The sequence below is a fragment of the Malurus melanocephalus genome, unplaced genomic scaffold (genome assembly GCF_030028575.1).
Source record: "Malurus melanocephalus ecotype Western Australia unplaced genomic scaffold, MMel_1.1 scaffold_108, whole genome shotgun sequence".
Taxonomy (NCBI): Eukaryota; Metazoa; Chordata; class Aves; order Passeriformes; family Maluridae; genus Malurus; species Malurus melanocephalus.
Window position 1 is genome coordinate 277579 of NW_026623340.1, and position 24765 is coordinate 302343.

The window sequence follows — 24765 nt, forward strand, 5'->3', positions numbered from 1 at the left end:
TCAACAGCCTCTCCCCCATCCTTCTGAGGATCAGGCCAGGAACCACATGAACACATTGTGGATGACATAACTCACTATCCAGACAATCCTGAATGTGAGGAATGGTCTGGCAATTGCTGAGTGACATCCCACAGAATTTAGCAGAGCTAACAGTGCAGACACATTACACAGTTAGATACATTACACACCTTCAGAAACATAAATAAATGCAGGATTAACAAGTAAAGGTAAACACAACTTTTTATGAGTAGCAGAATGCAGAACAGTGACTCAAGCATTTACACAAAATTTAACTTCAAGCATGTGAGAAAGTCCGACAGGCAATAAAACGTGTGTTCAAGGAATTGGCTGAACCTGATCCCAGAGGCACAAAATTAAGCCTAATGAGCAAATCTTTTAGCATGTCATGCAGATTTACCTCCACCTTTTCTACTTTTATAGGTTGCATTGAGTTGGAAAACAAAACAGCTTACTAAGACATTCCAACTTTGAACCGGAAAGTTTGGACAACACACAATCTTTTGAAGAATTAAAGAAGACCCAAGAGCCATGTAAAAATGTACAACTTCTCATTTAAGTAACTGAAAAAGGACCATTGTCTTAATATTTTCCAAAATGAAAATACAGTGGTCTTTTATATAAGTCAGAGATGGACAAGACACAAAAGCCATGAGAAAAATCATTAAAAAAAGCCTCCAAAGTGAGCATCTGGGAGAAAATTTATCCTACTGGGCCTACAGCCTAGGAAATAATTTCCCCCCCCCTGAAGTGGTGGAGATAAATGATCTAACTGAAGTTAGAGGAAAAAAAGCCAGTTTAAATCAACATTTCCTGTTACTCAAAATAAAGAGAAAAGGAAGAGCAATAGAAGACACCTCATGTTCAGTGGAAGGAATACCAGCTGAGCCACACTTTTCATCTGATGATCATCCCCTGCTGTGTTTAGGCTGAACTAAACCAATGTTTATGTGGCACAACAGAGCTAAAGTTACTTGTCTTTTTAGATGCTCACTGACTCCAGACCAATACTTGCTTTCCAACTCCCACATCTTCACTATGATGGATGGCAAAGATTAAAGAAAAGGTATCATACTTCTGTGAGCATGTGTTACGGAAAAGTGGTGCTTTATAGTGTAAGGAGGGAATGAAATGCAGGGGCAGAACCTCAAGATTGCAAGAGAAATCTTTACATTTGAGATACGATCTCTCAATCTGCCGAAGGATATGTGAGGTTTGGGTGTGATTTTATAGAACTTCTCCATTTAACAGATCAACTTGAGAGTTTCGTAAACCGATAAATAAAAGTGTTTTTCAAATACCTTAGGTAATCTGTAYTGCTTAATTAACAAAGTAACATCAGAAGAAATAAAACAAACTATGGCTTTATTCAGTAACAAAAACTGCATTTTATTCAGCATTATATAATGAACCTGTTTTAACTAGTAAAATCACTGGCTATTATTCAAGTATTGAAAATATGTATCAGGGATTAGAAGAGCCTTTCCCCCCTCCCACCATATTAAGGGAAAATTATATTCCTCTAATGAAAATTACCTTTCAGATTGTTCTGAACTTCTAAYGCGATGTCGAGGGCATTAAACGGCAAAACTGGATCAGTGGCAATTTGCAAAGTCACTTGTCCTGTTAGCTGAAAAATACAAAAAAAAAAAAAACCCAAACCCAGTCAAATTATTTCCAGCAGATTAAATAGCCAGCAATTCTTTTGGAATAGCACATGCTTTCATTACATTGGATTTTCAGGGAAATGTAATTAAAACCCCACAAACACATATTTATGAATTCAAATATGACCAGGGCCATGGCCTTTCTGTACAACACTACAAAATGTTCAGAGAACAGAATTTATGACCACACACAAGAATTCTGTGCATTGTGTCTTCTCTGGACCTAGCATGCTGCAGGAATCTCTGAAGGACCTTAGTTTTGCTTTGTTTTYAAATAGAATATCTCAGAACTCCTAACACAGGAATGAAGTTTACAGCTTTACTTAGTTCTCTTAGCTTAGCTATTGGATTCTGAGAGTTTTCACAACTAAAACAAAGAATCACAGACACTAATGATCAGAAGATCAAGCCTAGGGCTAAATGCAAGCTGACCTGAAAACCCACTGCCTTTTGAAGTGTTATGTGACAGCTTGATGCACGCAGATGTACATCTCCCAGCCTGGATAGAACACTGCTTTCTCTCAACAACTCAGAGAAAGAAATTCCCAAAAGAGAACTCTCAGACCAGACGTCAGCACCTGTCACAAAAACTCAATGGCATGAATGCTTCTTTTTGAACAGTTCACAGATAAGGCAGGGGCTGAGTGGCCTGAGAGCTTTTTTGTGCTTACAGAAGGTCAGTTCTCCAGCTCCAGGCTTAGCCACGCTACAGGGGCTGTGTACAGAAACACATCTTTGTGCTCAACTACACCGAGCTGTGATTAAACTGAGGATTTCAGTCTCCAGGCTGCCAAGTCCATCACTGTTCATGGGAGCTGTAAAAACACACTGATAAAAACATGCAAGAAACTTCCATTCATCTTCTTCATATCTTGATATTGGAAAAAGGGGGGGAAATACCTGTAAGGCTGTGCTCTAAAATGGAATGATGGCTGCAGGTGTTGGTGACCATGATGATAAAAATGTGGACTGAATAGAGTCCCATTGTACAATTCTTCCCAAGGTGTTGGGGGAGCACAAATAATATCTATCCTTCAAAAGCAATATGATGGCTTCTGTGCCAAAAGTAGCATTTTAATTTTACAAAAGAGAGTAGCAGGAAAAGACAACAAGCCTCAGTAATATTAAAAACAATAGTACAGCAATTGGRAAGGAAAACCATCTCCCAGGAAAGCAGATGAAAGCTGGGAAATATCAGAAATACAAGTTCCTGGAGAAAGATTAATAGAACCTCACAACATTCCTCAGAAACCACCAAAGAAATGACCTGGCCACAGACTGGTTTGGGTACAGAGACTGAGGAAATGTTGTATATCAGACTGCAGCCACAAATGTGCTGTGAAGCTATTGAGATTTACCTCCAGAGAAAACAATATCACAGAAGGCATCAAGAAAAAAAACCAAACCTACCATATATACAGAGAGAAAATATAGGGAGGGATAGTGTCATGTCAGGACAATAACAAGGAAAAAAAGAACTAAGAGTGAACTTAAAGATGAAAAATACTGTGCTTGGAGACCTGTGTTAAAATATTGCACAGTAACCTCTCATGAAAAAACTTTTCCAAACTTCCCAATCCCTCAGGCCATCAATGCTCAAAGGCCATTACATTTTCTATCAGTGATTACAAATGRAAAGTGTCTGGGTTGGAAARCATTAGAGAACATTGGTCTCAGAGATATCAGAGGTATTATGGAAAGACAAAAAATGAAACTGCTAGGGCAAACTAAAACCTGCAGAAGACTCCACCCAAACCAGGTCCATACAATCCAGCTATAAGCAACTGTAAAAAATCTGGTTCTAAATATCCAAATGCCACACAAAATCCTTCCAGGTCCTGCACAGAACTCTTTCAAGATTCAGTTGCTCAGAACATGAGCACCCTATGAGTTGCTACAGATAACCAACTGTGGCACTGAAATAACATCCTAATACAATGTGGGTGTTGTGCATGGACCCCAAACCCACTGAACCCCAAAGAGCACTTTATCACACAAAACACTTCAATTTGTCCTTGACACTCTGCTCCTGCAAAAACCTTCACAAAATGGTAATGCAAATACATACCCATGGGTATTTTAGGAAGGGACATCAACAGTTATACATTGTTGTGATACTTTACAATCCATTACCACAATGTTCAAGAAGAGAAAAGCAAGGAAAAAATGCTTCTTTTCTGAAGMAGGAAAGTGCCATTTAAAGAGGACAATACCCTAGTAAGCGACTTTACTTTTTATCATTATCTCCTGCACAACCTGGCTTCATTTTCTGTAAGCTCTTGCCTTATTTCTATTTCTTCCAAGAAATTTTAGTTCGCTTTTGACTACAGAAGACCAAATCTGTTTTCTTTTTCCTATTTAAATAAAATTATACCATCCAAATCTTATGACTGACTGAAGCACTTTTGGAAATTTTTATRGAGTCTGCGTCTAGCACTGCAGACATCTGTGTGTTAGCAAACAGGTACAGAGGTGTTTATTAAATCACGTACTTGGTGGGCTAATCTGGAAGAAATCAATCATGTAAAGGAAAGCTCTGAGCATTGATTTGAACAGAGTGAGTAATAATGCTGCAGAAGCATATATCAAAGCCACATAAAGCAGCAAGACAGAAAAGGCTACTGATTTCTTATTTATAGTCTTATTTTTGGATATACCATTCCCCCGAGTGTAACACTGAATATACACGGAAAATCAAGACAAGCTGCTGCCCCCTTTTCCCAGGTGAAAAATAGATCAGACTGACTAGTGAATTATTAAATGCAAGAATAATTTAGCAAAGAGTAAAGACAACAATTTTCTCATGAAGTGAAAAGCTAAAGCAGCGTAATTGATTCTATTCCCCCACTGAAGTGGTTAAAACATTAATGAGAACTCCTCAAATAGCATTTACACATAATACACAYACAATGCACACAATAACTGATGTAACATTTACACAATTATCAAGTCTAGGAAAATATCTTAGAGTTCAAATGCTAATTCATCCCATAATGATTTTCTTATTTTAGAAAGAAAAAAAAATTGTAATACTTCCACTGCACGTGGCTGTGGGAAAGGTATTCTTCAGTAAATGAGAACGTATTTGGTGAACTTCCAATTATTTTAAAASTAAGCAGTAAAATAATATATAAAAATAATTGTAGAGTTAGATRTATTTCTTCCCTCTGAGGGTGCTGAGGCCCTGGCACAGGTTGTCCAGRGCAGCTGTGGCTGCTCCATCCCTGGAAGTGTCCAAGGCCAGGYTGGACAGGGCTTGGAGYRRCCTGGGAYWGAGGAARGTGTCCCTGCCCATGGCAGTGGAACAAAATGAGCTGTAAGGTCCCTTCCAGCTCAAAGCACTCTAGTATACTGCAAAATAAATGTATTTAAAATAGGTTTATACCAAAGTAACTGCATTTCAAGGTCTTCTACCTTACAGCATGAACATCTTTATAGGAAGGAAATAACTGCTGCCCCTGCCTTTACCTCTCTGACGCTGTGCAGATCCCAAAACCCCCAAAACCCCCACAAACTTCAAAAAACTATGGTGTTAAAGATGATTCAGTATCATGTGATGCTTCCTACATGAAGTTGTATGTTCTTCTCTATTCCAAAGTTTTACAAACCATTCAGGAGCTATGCATTATTACAATTCTACACAACTTTTGAGCCTAATTCGATGATAAAAAGCAATTCTCAGAAACTTCAGGTGAATCAACAACACTCTCTAAATGACTATGACCAAAAAAATAATACCTGGATTAAACACACACAATACATTCCTCTACATAAATTATAAGAATTATAAATATGCTTTACCATTTCAGTTATTTTACAATGCAAATAAGGAAATGAAATAAAGTGGAATTGGGGGGATTCATCACAGATTTTTTTATGTCAAACCTGTTTTTTTAATGAGTCAAACTCAGTTTTCAAGACAACTTGAAACATCCAAGCTGCCTAATAGCAACATTAAGCATGTCTACAGCCATAGAAAATTCAAAATAAATTGCTGGTTTTACCCAAGGCAGGCACAGCCCATCCTCCAGCCCATCCTGCCAGAGCAGGGGAAGCTTGCAAGACGAATAAAATGAAAACATATTTAGTGGATATGAAGAGATGAAAATATTATGCGTGAGAGAGATCAATCTGCTAGAACAAACATCAGCACGCAGAGCGCAGGCAGCTCCTCCAGCACAGAACTTTACACGCCAGAATTGGGCTTTTTGGGTGTTTTTGTTTAAAATGTGAAAATGCCGTATCCAGCCTGCTAGCAAACCTCAGTGGGTGGAAGTGCTGAGCCTTTAGGACATTTTTAGTTACGTTAGGAGTGTTAAAATCTAAACAGACATCTCAGATCTCTTCATATGCCAAGTTACAAACAACATAACTTAAAAAATCAGGTAAACTGCCACGTTTATCCTTCTGTAAACACTGTCTTCAGCAGTGCCAAACTCCAATTTTACCTGCTGGAAAGGATTAGGCTCAGCTACTTGAAACCTGAGCTCTGCAGCAGCAACACCTTTTATTTCAAGCCCTACATTTCTGCTTTTTTTTTTTTTTTTTTTTTTTTTCATGCATGATAACAACACTTTACTGACATCCTTGCACTTCCAGAGAAAACCAGCACACAAATGGCAGCTGATCCACCAAAAACATGACAAACCATGTGAGAAAAGAGAGAATGCAGCATGGCAGTGGAGTAATAATAACATTTTTTTCCTTTTTTGCCTTGTAAAGGTGAGTGGCTCTGCACTGTCTAATCTCAGGTGCTCATCTTTTGCACTGAGGGTCTCTCCTTGCACCCACTCTGATGAGCAGAGTGACCTGCTGAGATCTTCTGACATTAAACMAATTATAAACAACAGCTTCAGCTTCCACACCCATTCAACAAGGAATGAATATCTGCATATATTAAGATCCCCTCTCAGAAYCGCAACATTAGCAATCTTAAATGTTAAAATAATCAGCCTTCCCCACCTTCCCCACCCTGCAAAATTAAAGGAATATTTTTATTAATACAGGCAAATGTCAGGAATATGTTTTCTTCTGATTCCCCTCTGATAACATTCTTTAATGTTATCAGACTTTTTAAATTAAACATGAAAAATTGGGTCTATTTAAATGAAATCTATGATTTCCTGGCAATAACAATTTCAGCACCGAGTGTTACCAGATGAATGGCAGCAGTCGTGAGACTCATGATAAATTAATGAGCATTTTTAATAGTGGGATCTCAATCTACTGTGGAAAAATCTCCTGTAGAATCAGTCCACACAGCAGTTTTTCTTACATTCATCACCTTCCAAGAAGTTTWGCTGATTCAGAGAAGGAAAGTCAGAGGCAGAAGCATGAGTTCTTTAAGCCTCTATCCTTCTGGAAACCACATTTCCATGATTAGGCAAAAATACAGAAATCTGGCCATAAACATGTACATTTTGCATGTTTAAAGCTGTCAAACTTTAAAAATTCCGTTTTCTTAAATATTCAATTATCTTAAATATTCAATTTCATTAAATATGCACAATTCTTATGTGGGATTTCTTTTTTTTTCCTTACTGAAATCTACCTTGGCACCAAGGCACGTGCCCACCCTACAGATCAAATGGTATTTTGGGGTATCAGACATTCAATGGAACACAAACTGTGTTTTAGGACAGTAGAGGGCTCTCTGAGAAAGCAGTATGGTGAGTCTGTGTTTCAGCAGGTGAACCAAAGCAGAGAAATTCATAAGAAATGCCTTTTTCTCACCAAGGAAAGCGTGAGGCCTTGCAAATATTCAATTCTTTATTTCAACACCCTCCCCTCTATAATTTAATACTGTTTTATTTACACTTAGCCTAGAAAATACTGATTAGGAAATAAAAGTGATTGTGAATAAAACATGGATTCTCCCTCTCTTCAGGTATCCTGTGCACAGCAAACAGCACTTAACTGTTTGCATCAGTGGCACACAGCACTAGGCATCCTAAAAATTACATATTAAAAAATTACATATTAAAATAATCCAGAATGGTGGTAGTTTGGGCTGACTCTGGAATACAGATCACTGTTTCCATGATCACACACTATGTTTTCCACATGACTCATGATGACGTTCTGAGGCACCGAGAAATTAAGGTCAAAAGTATTCTCTTCAGTGATTAATTTGCTTAAAATCTAATTTGTTGGCCAATTTAGTRATATGCAGCACTTAGAGCAGTGAAAGTACATTTTGTATAGATTTCATTCACAGCTGGGAGTGATCATTCATCCCACTACTTTCAGTTTCTTGCATAAAAAAGAAACTCATACTTATCTCTGCTTTGCTTTTGGTGCCCACGTAGAAATTACTACTTTTTAGATTATATGTATAAGTATTATATTTTTTGTATATCTAAATGCATTCATGTAAATTTTCTAATATCATGGTGTGATTTATGTGGTTCTCCTGTGCAGGGCCAGGAGTTGGACTTTGATGATCCTTGTAGGTCCCTTCCAACTCAGGATTTTATATGATACCATTAAAATATKTATTTTAAATTGCATAAATTTACAGTGAGCAATGATTCCCCACACCCTGGGTTATAACTCCTTGATATCACCCAGAGTTTCTTTCCACTCCCACCCACACCACGCTGCTCCTCACACAGTCAGAGCCTGCCTCGTTTTTGGCAGTTCTCGTGCTCTTGTTACCACAGGGGCAGAGCAGAGGGATGATTTACTGTCACCAAGATAATGATTTATTGAGTTAGGCTTGGCACTGTGTCCATGAGTCTGTTTTTACCCCAGTGTGCTTGGAACTGAGGCAGAGCCACTTTCTGTCTGCACAGAACACGCAGGGTTAATGCTCACACAGCAAGCCAACTTCCAGCAATAAACCTGAGATGCTTTTCTAATCATGTATTTCATATTTATGCACATCCAATTCTAGTGGTATCTGTGTGCAAAGACAGTGTTAACTTCTTTAAGTTCAACTAGATTAAAACTAGTTGTAAAAAACAGAGTTAGTCAGGCTTTTCCCCAAAATGTGTGGTTAGAGCGTGCAAAAGGATGTAACAGAATGGTCTTCTGCACTTCCTGAGTTTTGGGTGAGGCCATGCCATGATAGCACAAATTTTTATATAATTTCAAACCGTCATGCTGGATTTCTTATAGAGAATCTTAAAAGTTTTCTCAGGGGTTAATTGTTTTCTAGCTCCCACTTTAAAGCCAGGTACCTCTGGTTACGCTCTGTGGACTTTGAGGGTGACAAACACTGAAAAGTTTGCTTTACAGCAGAATGATTTGCRTAGAGCATCCCCATAAACCCAGATAGCATCAGTGCACTGGAAATGACCTCTTAAATGCTTTAATTCTCTGACCCTCCTCAGGCATGGAARAGCAGAGGGAAGCAGTGCTAGATCCTTTTTAAAGAAGCAATGTGAGCTGCCTGGAGCTGGCTACAGGCACTGCTGAGGAAACAGATTCAGCTATTGTTCTGGGACAAAGAGAAATAGATAATGAAATGGAAGCAAAATTTATTTCCATATCAGAGCAAAAGATCTCCAATGACAATGATCATGTGCAGAAACTGCATCTTGGACAGATGTTAACCACCTTCAACCAAACTACACAGCTTGCTTTTCTTTATTTGCATGAGTAACACAGACATTTGCAGGGTAAAACATTGCAGCTGGCTATCAGTGCACACACTGAAGCACAAAAAAGTATTTTTCTCTTGTTGTAAAGGGAAGTTTGAAGTAAAGAAAGTGAAAKCCCTTTCAGAATAACAGACAAGAGGCACCAGTGCAGATTCCTGTGGACTGGTATGAAAACACAAACCAGGCTGTGATGAAGAGCCTGCCCACCACGATCTGCCACGCCACCGATGGCTGTCCCCATGCTTGTTCCCAGTTAATGAGCACCATTCCCTTTCCATGATTTCTGTGTGTGTTTAGGACGCCGACCAGGACGTTAGCACAAGCATCCCTCCTTGCTCACAGGATAATCAAAGCACAAGATGATGGAACTCAACGAGATAATTGATAATTTTGTTAACAGTTGCCAGACAGTTGGCTGGGCCCTGCCGCTCTCGGAGCCTTCCAAGGCAGGCAGTAATGACTTAAGAGATAAAAAAAGCAGCAGTGCAAGYCTGCATTTAATCACCCAGGTTCAGGAGCTCTCCACAGACACAGACCAGTCCAGAAAACAGGATGGTGCCTTGCAGCTCTAATTAATCAAACCATCTCCTCACACATGTCAAAATACATGCATGGAGCAAGCGCCTTTCTGAACTGGAAACGATCCCAAGATCCTACATTCAAGGACATCCAAAAATATCCTAAGTTTCTATTTGATCTCCAAAGCCAGTTCTTCCCCTGAATCTCCAGGACTGGGTCTGAAACTTGTGGCATTGTTAAAAACTAGATAATAGTCATCAGAGGAGTGCAATAATAAATCTGCAATAGGAGGCTTCAACCACAGCTTTCAGTTTAGACCTTGATATCATCTTTTTAATCACTCTCCTTTTACAGAAATGGATTTGATTTAATTGAACTCCGAAAAAAAAAGTCTCTAATCATACTTCATCAGCATGCAATTATTATTCAAGGGAAACCATATGTACTATTAAGCACTCTTAATTAAAATAATGCATATAATCTGCTTCAGTAGTGAACAGTCTTTCTCCTTGATGTTCATTATTTTTCTTCCATTATTGTGACAATACATTTTCTCMTGCACTTTTCCTCATCTATCTCCATTTCATTTATACACTTTCTCAACAGTAATGACCACGATATGAGGACACTGAGATGCATTAATACACCACCATCCTTAAATTTGGCATTGCATGACCTTCAAAACGAGTCAGACCTGACTATGGAGATTGTGAGATGAGGAAAAGTAAATGCTATTAGAGAAGCCTCAAACTATCCTCTGTTTAACCCAGATTTTATTTGCAATTATGTCTTCTAAGTGGCCAAACTGAAAAAAAAAAATATATGCTAGGCAGCAACGAGTCCTTAGAATTCAGGGAGAAACAGGGACAATGAAAGAAAGAAATTGAATTTAGAAATTGAAACATGTGAAGACAATAATCCATGATGGGTTGAGGAAAGATTCCTTAAGGAACTTGTCAAATTTGGACAGTCAATTCAGCAAACTCAACAGAATAAGCACTATGAAAAGATCCATGATATTACATATTAAAGTCTCCCTATCCTCTCAAACTCAGAAAACTTGAGATATTTAATGGTTACACAGAGAAWATACTGCTCTTTTCTCTCTTGCCCCCTCCTGATGCCAAGGTACAACAAATTTTTTCCACTTAGGTCACTGTAATCAGTCAGGAATGGAGCAGTGACAGTTCATTAAACACGACAGAGTGGCCCTGAGGGAGAGGCAGCAGTGAACCACAGCGCTGAGGATCCCAGGGAAGCTGAAAATACATTGTGGTGTAGTGTAGAGATCACAGAAAAGACCCATCAACATTAAAAGGCACATTCTACCTYGGGGGAGAAGTCACTGGGGCTACCCCAGACACCAATAAAAGCTGCAACGTTCACAAAAAGGCTCAGTTTCCCTGTCAGGCAATTACTTAAGTTAGGGTTAGATTCTGCTCTTGGATATACTTGCATAGTATTTACCAAGCCAGAAGAGTATTTAAGCTCCTCACAAATATCAGAATTCAAAGGCGGAATTTCTGTGAATTTTTTCACACTGTTTTTCATATCAGAACATTCAATCTTCAATGTAACTAAAATAAGAAGTAATCCCTTGATTTACAATAACGATTTGAAATTTCAACCTCAGAAGGAGATCTGTAATTAAACAGTGYAACTTTGCAAACAAAGGTGGGGTGAGGCTGGTTGTTTTATTTTAAAAAGAAAACATTAATTAAAGATGAATGTGTTTGGGCCTCAGCAACCTYCCCTCAGGCATGGGGAAAATGCCAAGTCTGACAAACTCTTTGAGTCTTAGGAAATCCCAGGTCAGTTTGATGAACCCACTGAAGTATTTTATAATTAGCTGKCATACTCCTGAGGCTTCCATTTCACCTGAAAAAGAAACTCCATCTTTCTAACTTGTCTCTCAAAAACACTGAATAAAGACCTAATAAATAATCTTATTACAGAATATTTATATAAAACAGAAAAAGAAAACTCAGATCATAGAATGGCCCTWGAAATTCATAAGGAACCCCAGCAATAAAGCTCAAAGTACCTGAAAGTAAAATCCAAATTTATTAGCACATCTGGGTGTGTAATCGTACACCTGTTACTGAAATCATTAAATTATGATGGGATTTCATTCCACTGTATCTTTCTGTGGGTTCTGTACTAAAAAGACAAAGGCAGCACRATCTGGTGGAAATAGCAAATATTACACAGAGCAGCTCACTCAAAAAGAATATAATTTTACAATAGTGCAGGGAATGTTCCTATTTTCTATTCCAAATATAAGGRCAACAAGGAGATCTGATCACTGCAGTGAAAGAAAAGCTGAAAGGGAAGTAGCCAAGGAGTCTGCAGAGTGCAAGGAGTGGGGTTTGAAAAAGGTGAACTGTTGAGGAAAAAAACCCAATTTTGGAATTTGCTGCACAACATCAGTGGAAGCCTGGGCAATGTCTGAAAGAGGAGATGGCAAATTAAAAGGACAGCTGAGGAACATCATTCTGACACTACAGATGGATTACAGGAAGAAAAAGAGACTTGCAAGGCAAATTTGTCACGACAAGAGACAATTACCAGGCAAACAAATGGTTTGATCATGAGGCCAGGGAGAAAAGGATGGAATTAAAAAAAATTCCATTGGATGAAAATGCATCAGAGTCCTCAAACATCCTTCACTATACTGTAATCAGTGTGCACTCAGCAGAATTCCCACATTCGGTAAAATTTCAAATAAATTGTCCCCCAAAATGAAAAAGTACTGCAGAATATGGCATTGACCCCTAGTGAACAAGTAAATTAGTGGGAATGCTGACTGCATCCAAAGTGATAAATTCATGCACGTGTTTAAGTGCACTTCAATTCCTAGACCAGAGAAAAACTCATCTCAAAACTCTTCCATATGTTAAAATTGAAGACAGATGCAATTACAGATAAAATTAATTTTCATRCTTAAAAATACATTAAAACTTTATGGACTCTGAGAATTTCCCCTCCCCCAGACAGGAGAAAGGCAATGTGTATGGGCATTTGACGCATTCTGAATAGCTTTAAACTCCATTAAAATAATCTTCAAAAGAAGTTTGATATCAKAGTGAAATTTCTAGAAGTCACTGCGCTATGTCTACATTGTACATCAAAACCACAAAACACATTTTAAAGTTTTTCATTTATATTTTTCAGAAAAACTAAAAAGCCCTCCAGGAACTGTTCTAAATGTTTGGGTAATAGGTCAATGCTGTAACAACTTCTTTAATTTATCCATCCAAGCCTCATCTAATTGTAAGTATATGGAGCATTTCTGGAGTGAGGAATTGATCAGAATGCATATTTGACAGTGGATGTAAAGAACAAAAATTAAAATATAGTTTTTACTTATAGAAAAATGTTAGAAAATTACAGATTTTGGAATTMACKCATGAGGCAAAATTAGKAGGTAACAAGTAAMAAACTCCMAGTTTCTTAATAMCAGTTAAATTCCATTTCACTTTATCAACGCYGACTTCTCAGAACATTTGAAACASAAAAACTGGAAAATGCACTAAATCTTACAGCTTTTAAGCACTGCTGGTTGGGTCCTGCTGACAGTCAGAGTCAGCAGGGTTGTGCCAAGGGAGTCTGGAGGCATCGCTGTGTCTGTCCCCTCCCAAATGTTTAAATTTTCCATTCTGAGAACAGCAGACTCTGGCCACAATTTTAGATTAGACCACTATATTACACTGATTTGTTAATATTTATTTTACTATCAGTCCTCCAGCAATTGTCTGCACAAACCCCCGTGTCCCTGAGACAGAGGTTAACCCTGACTGAAGACAGAGTTAATTGCCTTTTCTGCTTACTCTGCTCAAGTAACAACTGACATTTGCAAATGAAGGGGGGCACCAGCACCATCTAAGCTGAGGGTTTTATTTGTGCAGAATATTATATGAAAAGAGCCCAGCAGCTATTAGTGATTATTAATCTTCATTTACAATAATAGCCATATTTAACAAAAAAAGAATGGGCTACGCTGCAAGTCATGAAAAAGACTTTTTAATTGTCAGCCCTGCTTGTCTAAAAAAAGCCTTCACCCTATTCATTCAGTTATCATTCTGTAGCTTATAATTAAAGTGCTAATGTACATCAGAATTCTTTGATCTCAAAATTAAGGATTCCTTTACCAAAGAAATTAAGAACACTGTAGTTACAGGAAACTCAAGTTTCCTAGTAAAAATTAAAAGAAACAACCAAAAGTGATGTAATTAAGGAAAAAAAAACTGTTTCTATTGAACAAAAGAAGGAAAAAACTTTGTGAGAAGTCATTCTGGATGGTGGAACAGTTCATCAAATAAAGCAGCACAAGACTTTTYCCCTTGTAGTTAAATACAACTTAGGAAGAAAGAAAGAAAGTACATTGTACCAGCACGAATGGACTAAATGACCTCAARCTTCTTTATTTTAATCTAATGAGCAGAGATAATTCATATATCCTGAAATCTAACTTCAATTAGCATGAGTTATCGTAATGGTTCACAGTATCTCATCCATGGTATTTTATTTTCATTCTGAATTCATATTTGAGGAGAAAGACAGTCAGCAAAATGTCAAAAAGTCTGKCTAGATCAATGCAAATAAAAAAAAAAAGTATGTGTGGTCCTCTGCACTTGGTACAAGCATTAATTTAAAGACTGAAAGGCAGCAGAACTCTTATTGCTCAGGGTGACCGAAACTTGACTTGAAAAAAMCAAAAAAAAATCTAGAATAATTCTGTTTTTTTTAGTCTGCTGAACAGAATCTTCTCATATTGCTGGAGATGTTGACTGCAGTGTGTGTTTCCCCAGCCCAATTTAGAGGGCAGGTACTAAATAATGCTGGGAAAATGAAAGGGATGCAGTYAGCAAAACCCTACACTGCTTATCCGCCAGTGCCACCATTCTGAAAATGGATCCTGAGCTTTGGAAAAAACATTTCAAATACAACTGTGAGTGGACACCAGGCAGCCTTGGCTTCCCTCACTCTCTGCTTCCCAGGAAAAGTGATCTTATTTAACTCACAAGGGTTAAAWAAAAGTCAGCAAAGCCTAATTACATCCCACTGCTATCAATCTGCATTCAGTTTCCATGAGCTTTGGATTAGGCAGTTCAATACATTYTCTAAACAATATAAACATATTACTGTGGCTGTTTAGCAGTGTAAAGGATGTGTTTTGYATTTTTCTCTTCATTACTTTCTTTGAATTAAAACCACTAAGCCTAGCAAGAAAAGCAACACAGATCAGTCCCAGTGGACTAAACCAACCAAAGTGAAAGTGAGAAAGAGCTTTTTTCCCAATATAAAAAAATCTTCCTATTAAAACCACCTGACTCAAGATCGTCTCAGGTATTGCCTACACAGACTCTAAAAGCAAGATTTCTAGTTTCAGTGCCTTTTGAGACACTTTGAAAGCTCAGATTATTGGAACAGACAGTAAATTTAAAGTTATTAGTTGCTCATTCTCAGTCACACCTCAGTAATTTTATTATCTACCKAGTCATAGAAGAATGGAAGCTTGAAAGTCCACTGCAAGTATGGAAATTATGGTAAAAACGGCCCAAGAAACACAGTTAAAGATGAGACAAGACTGCAGGATTGTACAACAGTATATATGACTCCCCAATGTTTTGTTCTGTTATTTAGAAAATGCAGGAAAATCATACATCCTAAAATCAGASGTTTGTAGGACTTTGCTAATGAGTTCCTTAGCTTAAGTTCAAGTACTTCTGAAATGCTCAGGCAAAGATAAAGAAGAAGGAATGGTCACTGTATTTTTTAGTTCTAATTAAGAAAGATTTCAATGAATTAACAAGGACTCAAAATTAGGTTAGAAATTTCCTTGTCTAAGCACTAAGCTTTGGTTAGTTTCCCCCAAAAAAGGCTGTATTGCTTCACATGAGCAAATAAAACTCAAAAATTGGTAGAAATAGCTTAATAATGAGAATGTATTTTCTATCGTTTCTATGAAAATTTAGGAACTGTCCAAGCTGAGAGTAGAAATTTTAAAAAAGCACTGTCTTCAACTCTTATAACCTTCRGAAATTCACTGTTTTCTTTGCCGCCTCATGGAAGTGACAAGTGTCAACCTGTAAATCAAATGACTGCATTTCTTCCTGTTTACTTTCCAATTTTTCATGACTGCTTCCATATTTCTCCTGTGAGTGACACACAAGGCCCGTGTTCTGATGGAGAAAGAGTTGAGCTCTAAAGTAGAGTTCTCCCCAKGTTAATACCCTGCCAGCAGCCTCCAACAGAAGTGCACAGACCACCTGAAAAAACTGTGGGCAAACATATTCCCCGCCCAAAAAAAAGGTAAGAAAAGAAAAAAAAAAAGTAAAAGTAAGCTCACACCCTAAACTGTTTACAGAGAAATGAAATTTACACCTTAAGGTGTTTACAGGGAAATTAAATTAAAACAATCTTTCACACAAAGGCTGTTTTATAGTAGCGTTCTCTCTGTTATGGCTTCTTTGAAGTTGCTCTTTACAAATTAAGGTGAGAGATGATTTGAGGGTCTGGAACACAACTTGCAAGTAATGCACTGAAGTGAAATGTGATCATGCAAGGTATTATATATTTCAATCCTCTGTTTTAAAGTGATTYACACACCTTTAACTGATTACAACAGACAACAGGAAAGTAGGAAGAAATAAAGGGGAAGAAAAATATGGAAAACTGCAGGGTTTACAGACTAATGCTGTACAGCAGTGAGKACTGTGATAGTGTTAATTTGGCCAATTATGTCCTTGCCTTACAAAAGCTCTAAAGCTCTAAGAYGTTCCACTAAAATCCTCTTTTCTTAAATACTATAAAAGGTAAGAAGATATAAATAGYGGCAAATGAGACACTTAAAATGAGATTTTAAGGCAAAGAGGTAGTTTTTGTTGTTCCTACAGTATTCCCAYAAGACCAACTCCACTTCTATTATGTACATCAGTGAAGCGATTCAAGCTGAAACGTACAAAACTTGAAGGTTTTTAATTAAATGAAACATATTTCAGCAGCATATGTCACARTGAGTGACACACTGAGCATGTATTCATTCTCCAGTGACTGAATGCAAGTTTTTTTATTTCATATGTGCTCATAATTATCTCTAACTTAGATGTAAGTCTTAATAGTAACAGAGGCAAAGAAAGCACAAGCRGTAAATAGAATCATTCTGCTTCCCATGGTGACACACTGAAAATGATAGAATGAAAAAAGAGACTACAGGCCTTTAAAGAATGTTTCTTGACAGCATCTAAAAAGAGCAAAAAACCAAAACCTAACCAGCTGCATGCTCACTAGATTTAKGTAATAGTTTCTTACTGCGAAGCAAAATTATCCCCAACCCAGAACTAGGCTACTGGATAAAATATCAGAAGCAAGACAACTGAAAACCCAATTTAGTGAAAGAACAAGAAATTCATGCTATCATTTCTGCTTCTTTTTGTCGCCTCCAAATGCTAGAACAGAATAAAAGTACATAACCAGAACTATAAGCAGGAAAAACAAAAAAAAAAAGAAAAATTGAACACACTGATCAAACCCACTCGTTTCCTATTTTTGTATTCCTCATCAAGACTCACTTCCTTGCTTTGGTTTCTGATCCAATTTTGAATATATTGGGAAGCAACTTTATGCACTGTAATATTTTCTAACGGCTTGCTATTTAAAAAAACTTTGGATGAATTTGCAAGTATTGAGTTTTGCTTTTCAAAGTCCAACCAGGAAAACTTATCAGCAATTTACTGTGCATAGAAATGGAATATGAAAAGTAGATCATTAACACCAACAGATCACCTGTTTTTGGACAGGCTGAATGCATAGGATATTAAATGGGWCACAGATTTATAGTTCTTTATTTTGGAATATATAAAAATAGCAATATTCTTAGTGGGGCAAAGATCAATCATGCCAACATTGCACTGCAAGCTTACTACAACAAAGCAAAATCAGAAATTTTGAAAAGAAATTTTTCATAATTGCTGAGGATTTTTAAAATGGATTCATAAAAATCCTTCCAGTTAAGGATGTTTAAAAGTATTGAATAAGTAAAATTCCTAATTTTATTTATTTTTTTTTGATTGCTACTTTAGCAAAATCTATGTCATATTTGGACTACTCAGTTTTTKTCACATGTAGCTATTTTTATGTGGGTTTGATTGCTATAGTAGTGCTGTTTGGAACAGCAAATAACTTACTAATTTAGGATAATGCTAATTTTAAAATGAAGTGATATAAATGAAGCATTTAGAACACAGAGTTCCTGAGGTAGGCTGGTTTAGATAGGCACTTGAAAAAATACCTATAACATACTTCATCTGGAAAAAGAATGGTTACTTAGAAAACAATTAGAAATAGGCCCATATTGCCAAATAATGGGTTCTCCCCTCTCCTGTGAGGTTTTACTGTGGACAGAGGTTTTCCAACCTCGTGTAGAAAAAGGAAAAAAAAAAAGAGAAGAGACAGGGAAGTTTTGATTAACTCGTTTCCTCAACATTCAGCATTCAGTCCACCACATTATGCAAAATACTGAGTTACAAGCAAGTTTTTTTATCTTTATATTTTTTTGGAAACCATGATACAATGTCATTACAGTTCTGGCACTTCAGCATAAAAAGAAATGTTTCATTCTCTTTGCCTCATTAGGATCTCAGATGAGATCCTGTCAGCTGCAAGTTTGCTCTGTTTATCTCAAGAAAAAAAGGAAGAAAAAAGCTTAAATTTTCCCTTAGATATGTCAATCAAAAGGAGTGCACTGGCTGGAATTYCAAGTTCAGAAGAATATAATTCATGTCAGTTGAGACAGAATCTTTCTGTGGGCCCATTTTCCTCATCACCTTTAAAAAAAGGTGATATTTAGGTAAAGGCCCAACCTCGCCCTGCAATTACCCCAAAATAAAGCTGTGCTGTATAAAGGTGTTCAGTCAATGATTCCATCATGTATTTCTCATTATGTGTTCTTTTTCTAGCTGAGAAGTGCTTTCCCCAGGATCTGAGTTTCACAAAAGATAAATAGTATTCAAATATGAATTGGCCAGGGAGACCAGATATTCAATCTTAAAGCATTTCTTTGCTATGTGAAAACTATTAATTCCAAAATTCTCGTGATTTAACACWMGAATCTTCTGCAGGCTGTGTTCATTTCAATTCAAATTTTCTCCTTCCTTTCCAGTCATGTAGTACAGGCACACTCCTGTTATTCACGTTCTTTCATGCAGCTTTGTTTTTGTTTTGCAATAGTTGCTAAATAGTAAATAGTTGCTAAATAGTTACTAAAAATCCTCTTCAGAGGATCTTTGMTTCCTACAGACATACCTGTCTTAATGTGCTGATAAAATTTTACAATTTACATTTACAATCTCTAATTCATTATCATGCTGCTTTTTTTTATTTTTTTTTTTATTACAACATAGCTGTTAGAAATGGCAACTGTTAATATTGGGGTCTGTAAGAATTATTAGTTTTTATGCCAAGATAAAAGGATTGAGATCACAGCACTGCTGTAGGATCATGGCTTATTCTTCCAGAAGGAAGTTCCCATGAACCAGCTGAAGAAATGTCCAGAAACTTTGCAGCAGTGTTCTTTGCTTTTACCTCATGGGATGTGACCTCTCACACGGCAAACTAACAGAATCTCATTTTCCTGTCATCTTAAATAAAAGCTGGTGATGAAGCAGAGATATAAAATGTGTTTCTCACCAGGGGTCCAGCCTTTTTGCCTTGTATAACCTGCTCAGTGCTGATGTTTGGAACAAGCAAATTTCTAGAGTCAATTATTAAAAACATGTTCTTGTGGGCTGGGTAACAGGATTATAAATCATGAGACTTCACAAAGCTGGTGTGAAACTCATTGTCAAACCTTTCCAGACTCTGAAGAGTGCGGAAGAAAAAGCACAGCAGAAGGAATCCACAGGGAACAGAATGGGATTATTGGCAATTTCAGCAGGAAAGGACTGGAAAGGATCACTCAGTGACTGCCTGGCCAGCTCAGGGCTGAGCAGGCTGAAGGATGTTTTTAGGGCATTGTACATTTTAAACACTGACAGGGCAATGAACTGCTCCAATGTCTTGGGAAAGACTTTCCAAAATCCAKCCTAAGCCTCCCCTGGCACAGTTTAGCACCGTCCCCACAGGTCCTGGCACTGGAGGTTGCCCTTCAGCAACTTTTYTCCCTACAAGAAAACCCMRMAGCCCTCAGCTGCTCCTCACAGCTGTGTTCTGGCCCTTCCAACAGCTCTGTCCTTGTCTTGAATACCCAGAATGGGAAAGCAAAAACCTTTAGAAAGCTGTGTAGGGCAATCTCTTCTTTATATCTGATAACCTGGCTGTAGAAAAGCACTGCCCTTCAAACCAAAACCATACACCCTTAAACAGAGCTTTCTGTTAAAAAAAAAAAAAACCCTGATATTAATTTGTCTCTCATTAATTCATGTAATTTCCCCAATTAGATAAACTGTGATTATTTAACTACAGCAAGTGACAAAGTTTACAAAAACGAAACGACCACAACAAAAACACTGGCATCTCAGTAACTAAACAGCAAACCATGCTACAAGTCAGGCTTGGCCAGGTTTGTGTTTGATTTAACTCTGAAAAGGAGCTTTCTTAAACACAGAGCACAGCAACTAATTTTTCTTTAGGTACTGAGCAACACTAAAGCTRCATTATGGAACCAGTTTATTAGTGGTAAATAAAATCAGTGGTTACCCAATAAAACTGGGAGATGCAAATCTGCTTTCATAGAGCTAAGTTTTCAATAGCTCACCATAAAGACTGSCAGCACTGAAATGGGGAAGCATTTTCAGGAATTTCACTAAAGCATACACTTCCCTAAATGCCAAGTAATGCATATCCCTTAGGTTTTCAGCAAATATTGTACAAATGGATTTACTAATCTGAAAGCCCACTTACAAACCCCACAACAGATTTATATAAACCATAACAGATATGTAAATCTTACCAATAAAACCTAAATAAAGTTTTGATTAGTTTTTGATTTTTCCCATGTACTTTGCCAGTACAAGCAATAGATTTATTTCTAAATCACAGTTTTGGGGCTCAGATGTTAGCAACAGAATTTAAAATTACACACACAGCCCTCACACATTAATTCTTAATCATGTTTTATAAATTCCAATCAGAACTTCTCCAGTGAGTTCTTGAAGTCCASATGTAATAATGAGTTTCATAAAAGGATTTGTAATCTCTTTTTCATGTTCTCCTTCGAAGTTCAAAATAAATCACACTCCAGCCACAAAGCACCTCAGTTTTGGTGCTTTTTTATAAAAAACAGCTATTTGTCATTACATGGCATGTTTAGCCACGATGTTTCTACAATTCTRCTGGAACAACATCAACAACACATGCAGAAAGGACTATTTAAATTTAAGGAATTCATTTTAAGCAGATCTAGGAATCAACTTGCCATAGTCCATGCAAAGAACTAATCCTCCTCAGGCCAATTTTAACAGCCTTTCAGTTCAAATTTCAAAGCCTCACAGAAATCACACTGTCGCTGGAATAACTTCTGTGCCACGCTCCACACACACTTTTCACTGTCATCTTTCCACAGGCACTAAAGCTCGTGTGGCAAATCAGATCTGAGAGCTGAAAACAAAACAAAGCCTCGAGCAAAACYAACAGCAAACCCAAATGATTGTTTTTCAGTCAGATCCAACATAATCCTGCTCACCCCGTGGCACCATCCAGGTTGGCTTGRGGGGACTGGGAAACCAAAAATTCAGCAACACTCAACTGATGGAGATGTCTGATGATCTTAATTATTACATTAGCTTCAAAGWCTTTTGAAAACCCAATTGCAACAGCAGGTGTTAGAGCTTGACATTCAGCTCAGAATTTGATGGGATACAGGTGACAGGAAGGGAAGAGGTAAGGAATGTAGCAAAGACAGGTGGAAGACAGTAGTTCTTGGTATTTTATGAATTGTTTACTTTCCCTGAGATGCTTCTGAAAAGTAGGAAAAAAGTTGAACTGAGAAATTAAATTCCAGCAATGCTCTTCCATGGTAAGGTCAATAAATTATACTAAAAATAAGATATGTAACAGTGAAAGCTAAAACGTCTTACGTTAAGTACTTATATAAATTGTTTTATAAATTGTTTGAATTATTTATAGAATTCATTTATTACATATGGGCTTTCAATGAAAACTCACTTGCCAAATGATCTGACAGAGCAATTCCCAAACATGAAAGGTCGGAGTGTGCTGAGCCCCAAGCTCTGCCCATCCAAGGGAATGTTCTCCTTAAGTGAAAACAAAGACAAGAAAAAGGAACTTTCTCTCTGTGCTGACTCGATCAATTTTGCTTTTTAATGACACTTAAAACTTCCATAGCAGAGCACTTATTCCACTAAGTCTAATCAAGCTTCTCAGTTGCATAAATGTAAGTATTTAGCCTTTTGCCTGCAGAATGCTCCACTGCATCCTTTTAAGCCTTGGGACTGAATTCCCATCTCAAGCAGGGCACAGTGCTGGGKGATTACCAAGGATCCAGAATATGGTTTATAACTGAATTCCCAACAGCTCTGGCATTCACAAAGCAGAACAAAACCACACATTTTCTTCTGAAACATAAAGAGTTGGTTCTGCAGCTGCTGCTTCTCACTTTGTACCTGAAGATCCGAGAGTGCACCTGCAGTTCCAGGCTCAAACACTGCATGAGCAGCTCAAAACCTGACCAATATTTTTTATATGCACCCTTGATTTAGACCATTGGCTCCTACACTGGGATAAGTCAGAGTGAACTTCACTGAAGCACGTGGAACCAGTACTACAATCAAATTCAGGTTGGGCTCATCTGTTTATGTCAGGTTCATTTATCTAACAGAGGGCACTGATCTGTAGTTTTAAAAAGTGAAATACCAATGATTAAGAAATGCTGGCACATTGACAGATGACACAATGTTATTAAAAATGGATTCCTCAAAATGGTATCTCAAGGAAACAACTTACAGAAGAAATAAAAAAAAGGTTATGAATTTTTCACCTTTGTGTTCCAAAGGTGTTATTAAAAAAAAAGCAATAACTCCATAGATTCATTATATATTGCAAAAATAAGCTAATTTGAGAAGAAGCCAGTGATTGTTTTGTTTGGTATTTTTTGTTGCCTTGGGTGTTTTGCAAAACTATGATTAAAAGTCTGCCAGTTTGCCATAGTGTACAACTGTCAGCACTATTTTAATTCTTAAAAATATTAAATTGTGTTACATTTACCATATATTATAAAAATACAGAAAATATCACTGAGCAGATAATCTTTAGTAACATCTTTTTCCAAGTACTTAGATTTCATGAAGGCTGTGTGCATACACAGCTCAAATAAACCAGCAGAAGAATGACTTTCCCAATTAAGTGCTTTGAATAAATTAAAAAGAACCCCAATCAGATGCAAATGCATTGCTATTTATTTGGCCATTTAGGAATTAGAGCTGTTTTGTCACAAGAAAGTGAATTTTGTCCATTCAAAGTTCCATTGTTTTGAAGAAGCAAGCACACAAATCTGGATGGATCACATCTGATGGYAGCTACACAAAAAATATTTTATTGCTTATCTGGGATTATTTAAAACAGATCAAGTAGAACTTTGGTATTATCTCAGAATATACACATGCAATACCCATGTACGCCTATTACTGATACAGCTCAGTAACAAAATAAATGAGCTWTTCCTTCATCTAAGGAAAAGACAAGGACTCTGTGAGATTGAAGAACTACCACAAAACTAAGAAAAAACTACCTTTTCACGAATGAGTCCTCAAACTAAGTATCATTCAGGGCATATAATTTTATTGGTAACCTGATTTTGAAGAAATTTTTCTCTATTTCTACAGTCATATCACTTTTAGATGAGGAAAAGGCTGCAGTATACTAGAATACACTATTCCATTACCCAGAACAATTTCTATCCTTCTTTCCTTCTACCTTTCTAAAATGTTGTTTTTCATTTATTGGCTACTGGATTCTTGTCATGAAACACTTTAGGTCCAAATACAGTACTTTGTAATACTAGTTTAAATTTTGAACTAAAATTATTTCAATAGATGATACAGAAGCTGCACAGTCTAAAATCAATATTATRTGTGCATGGTTGGAATTAGGCCGCAATTTATGAAACTCCTAGCCATTAGTTTTACAAGAAAGTATTAAAATAAAAAATAGCTTCATAGCCAGCATATGATCTCTGCTTATGAAATAGAAATATCATTTCCACTGTAGGAAAGTATATCTTTTATACTGCTTTGGGTTTATGGTTAGTTTGCTGCAGACAAACCCRGCCCCTGGCCTGAGGAATTGCTGGTGGGTGGGGTGTTCTAGCTAGAATTCTGTAATAGTTTATCCTGGTTTTTGACTCAACACAATTTTTTTAAGTAGATACTAGTTTGTCTCACAACTTCTACATTTGATGTGTAGAAGTTCTTCATGTTGTTCAATTGTATTTGAAAAGAGTCTTCATGCTGATTTTGCAATCCTTCATTTCAGGAGATCTCTTTAACACATGTATTTGTGCTTTTTAGTTATACCAGTTGAACTGCCTGCTCATCAACACATTAGGAGACAGAATAAAAGAAAATAAAGGACAAGGGCAGACTACAGTTTCATGCACAGGAGTATGTTACAAAAACATCTTGAAGATTTTTATCACTGAAAATACATCAGGCTTGTCATACACAACCAGTTAAAAAACCATTCAGAGTAAGAATTTCAAATAAAGATTATCTGCCACTGGGATCAGATTTTTCACAGCACATCTGCAATGAAGGCATCAAAGAGCAGGGATTTGAAACAGCCCCAGTCACTGCTGTTAGTGCCACACAATGTAAAATGCAAGTGGAGAATTTCATGGTGCTGCATACTGAAATCTGGATTTTCAGCTGTTTGTTTTGGCTCTGGATTTAAGGGCTACATTTAAATAAGAGCAGACATTGGTTGGGGCATAATTATTACTA

At 37.1% G+C, this 24765-nt stretch overlaps 1 protein-coding gene across 7 annotated transcripts in view; it reads right to left on the reverse strand.

Annotated features, from left to right (window-relative positions):
* Positions 1-24765, reverse strand: part of NAALADL2 (N-acetylated alpha-linked acidic dipeptidase like 2) — a 365473-nt gene that overhangs the window by 20753 nt on the left and 319955 nt on the right. For all 7 annotated transcript variants that reach the window (XM_057369378.1, XM_057369377.1, XM_057369376.1 and 4 more), the window contains one exon: positions 1555-1648. In XM_057369378.1, coding sequence (XP_057225361.1) covers positions 1555-1648 — 94 coding nt within the window. The remainder of the gene's footprint in view (positions 1-1554; positions 1649-24765) is intronic.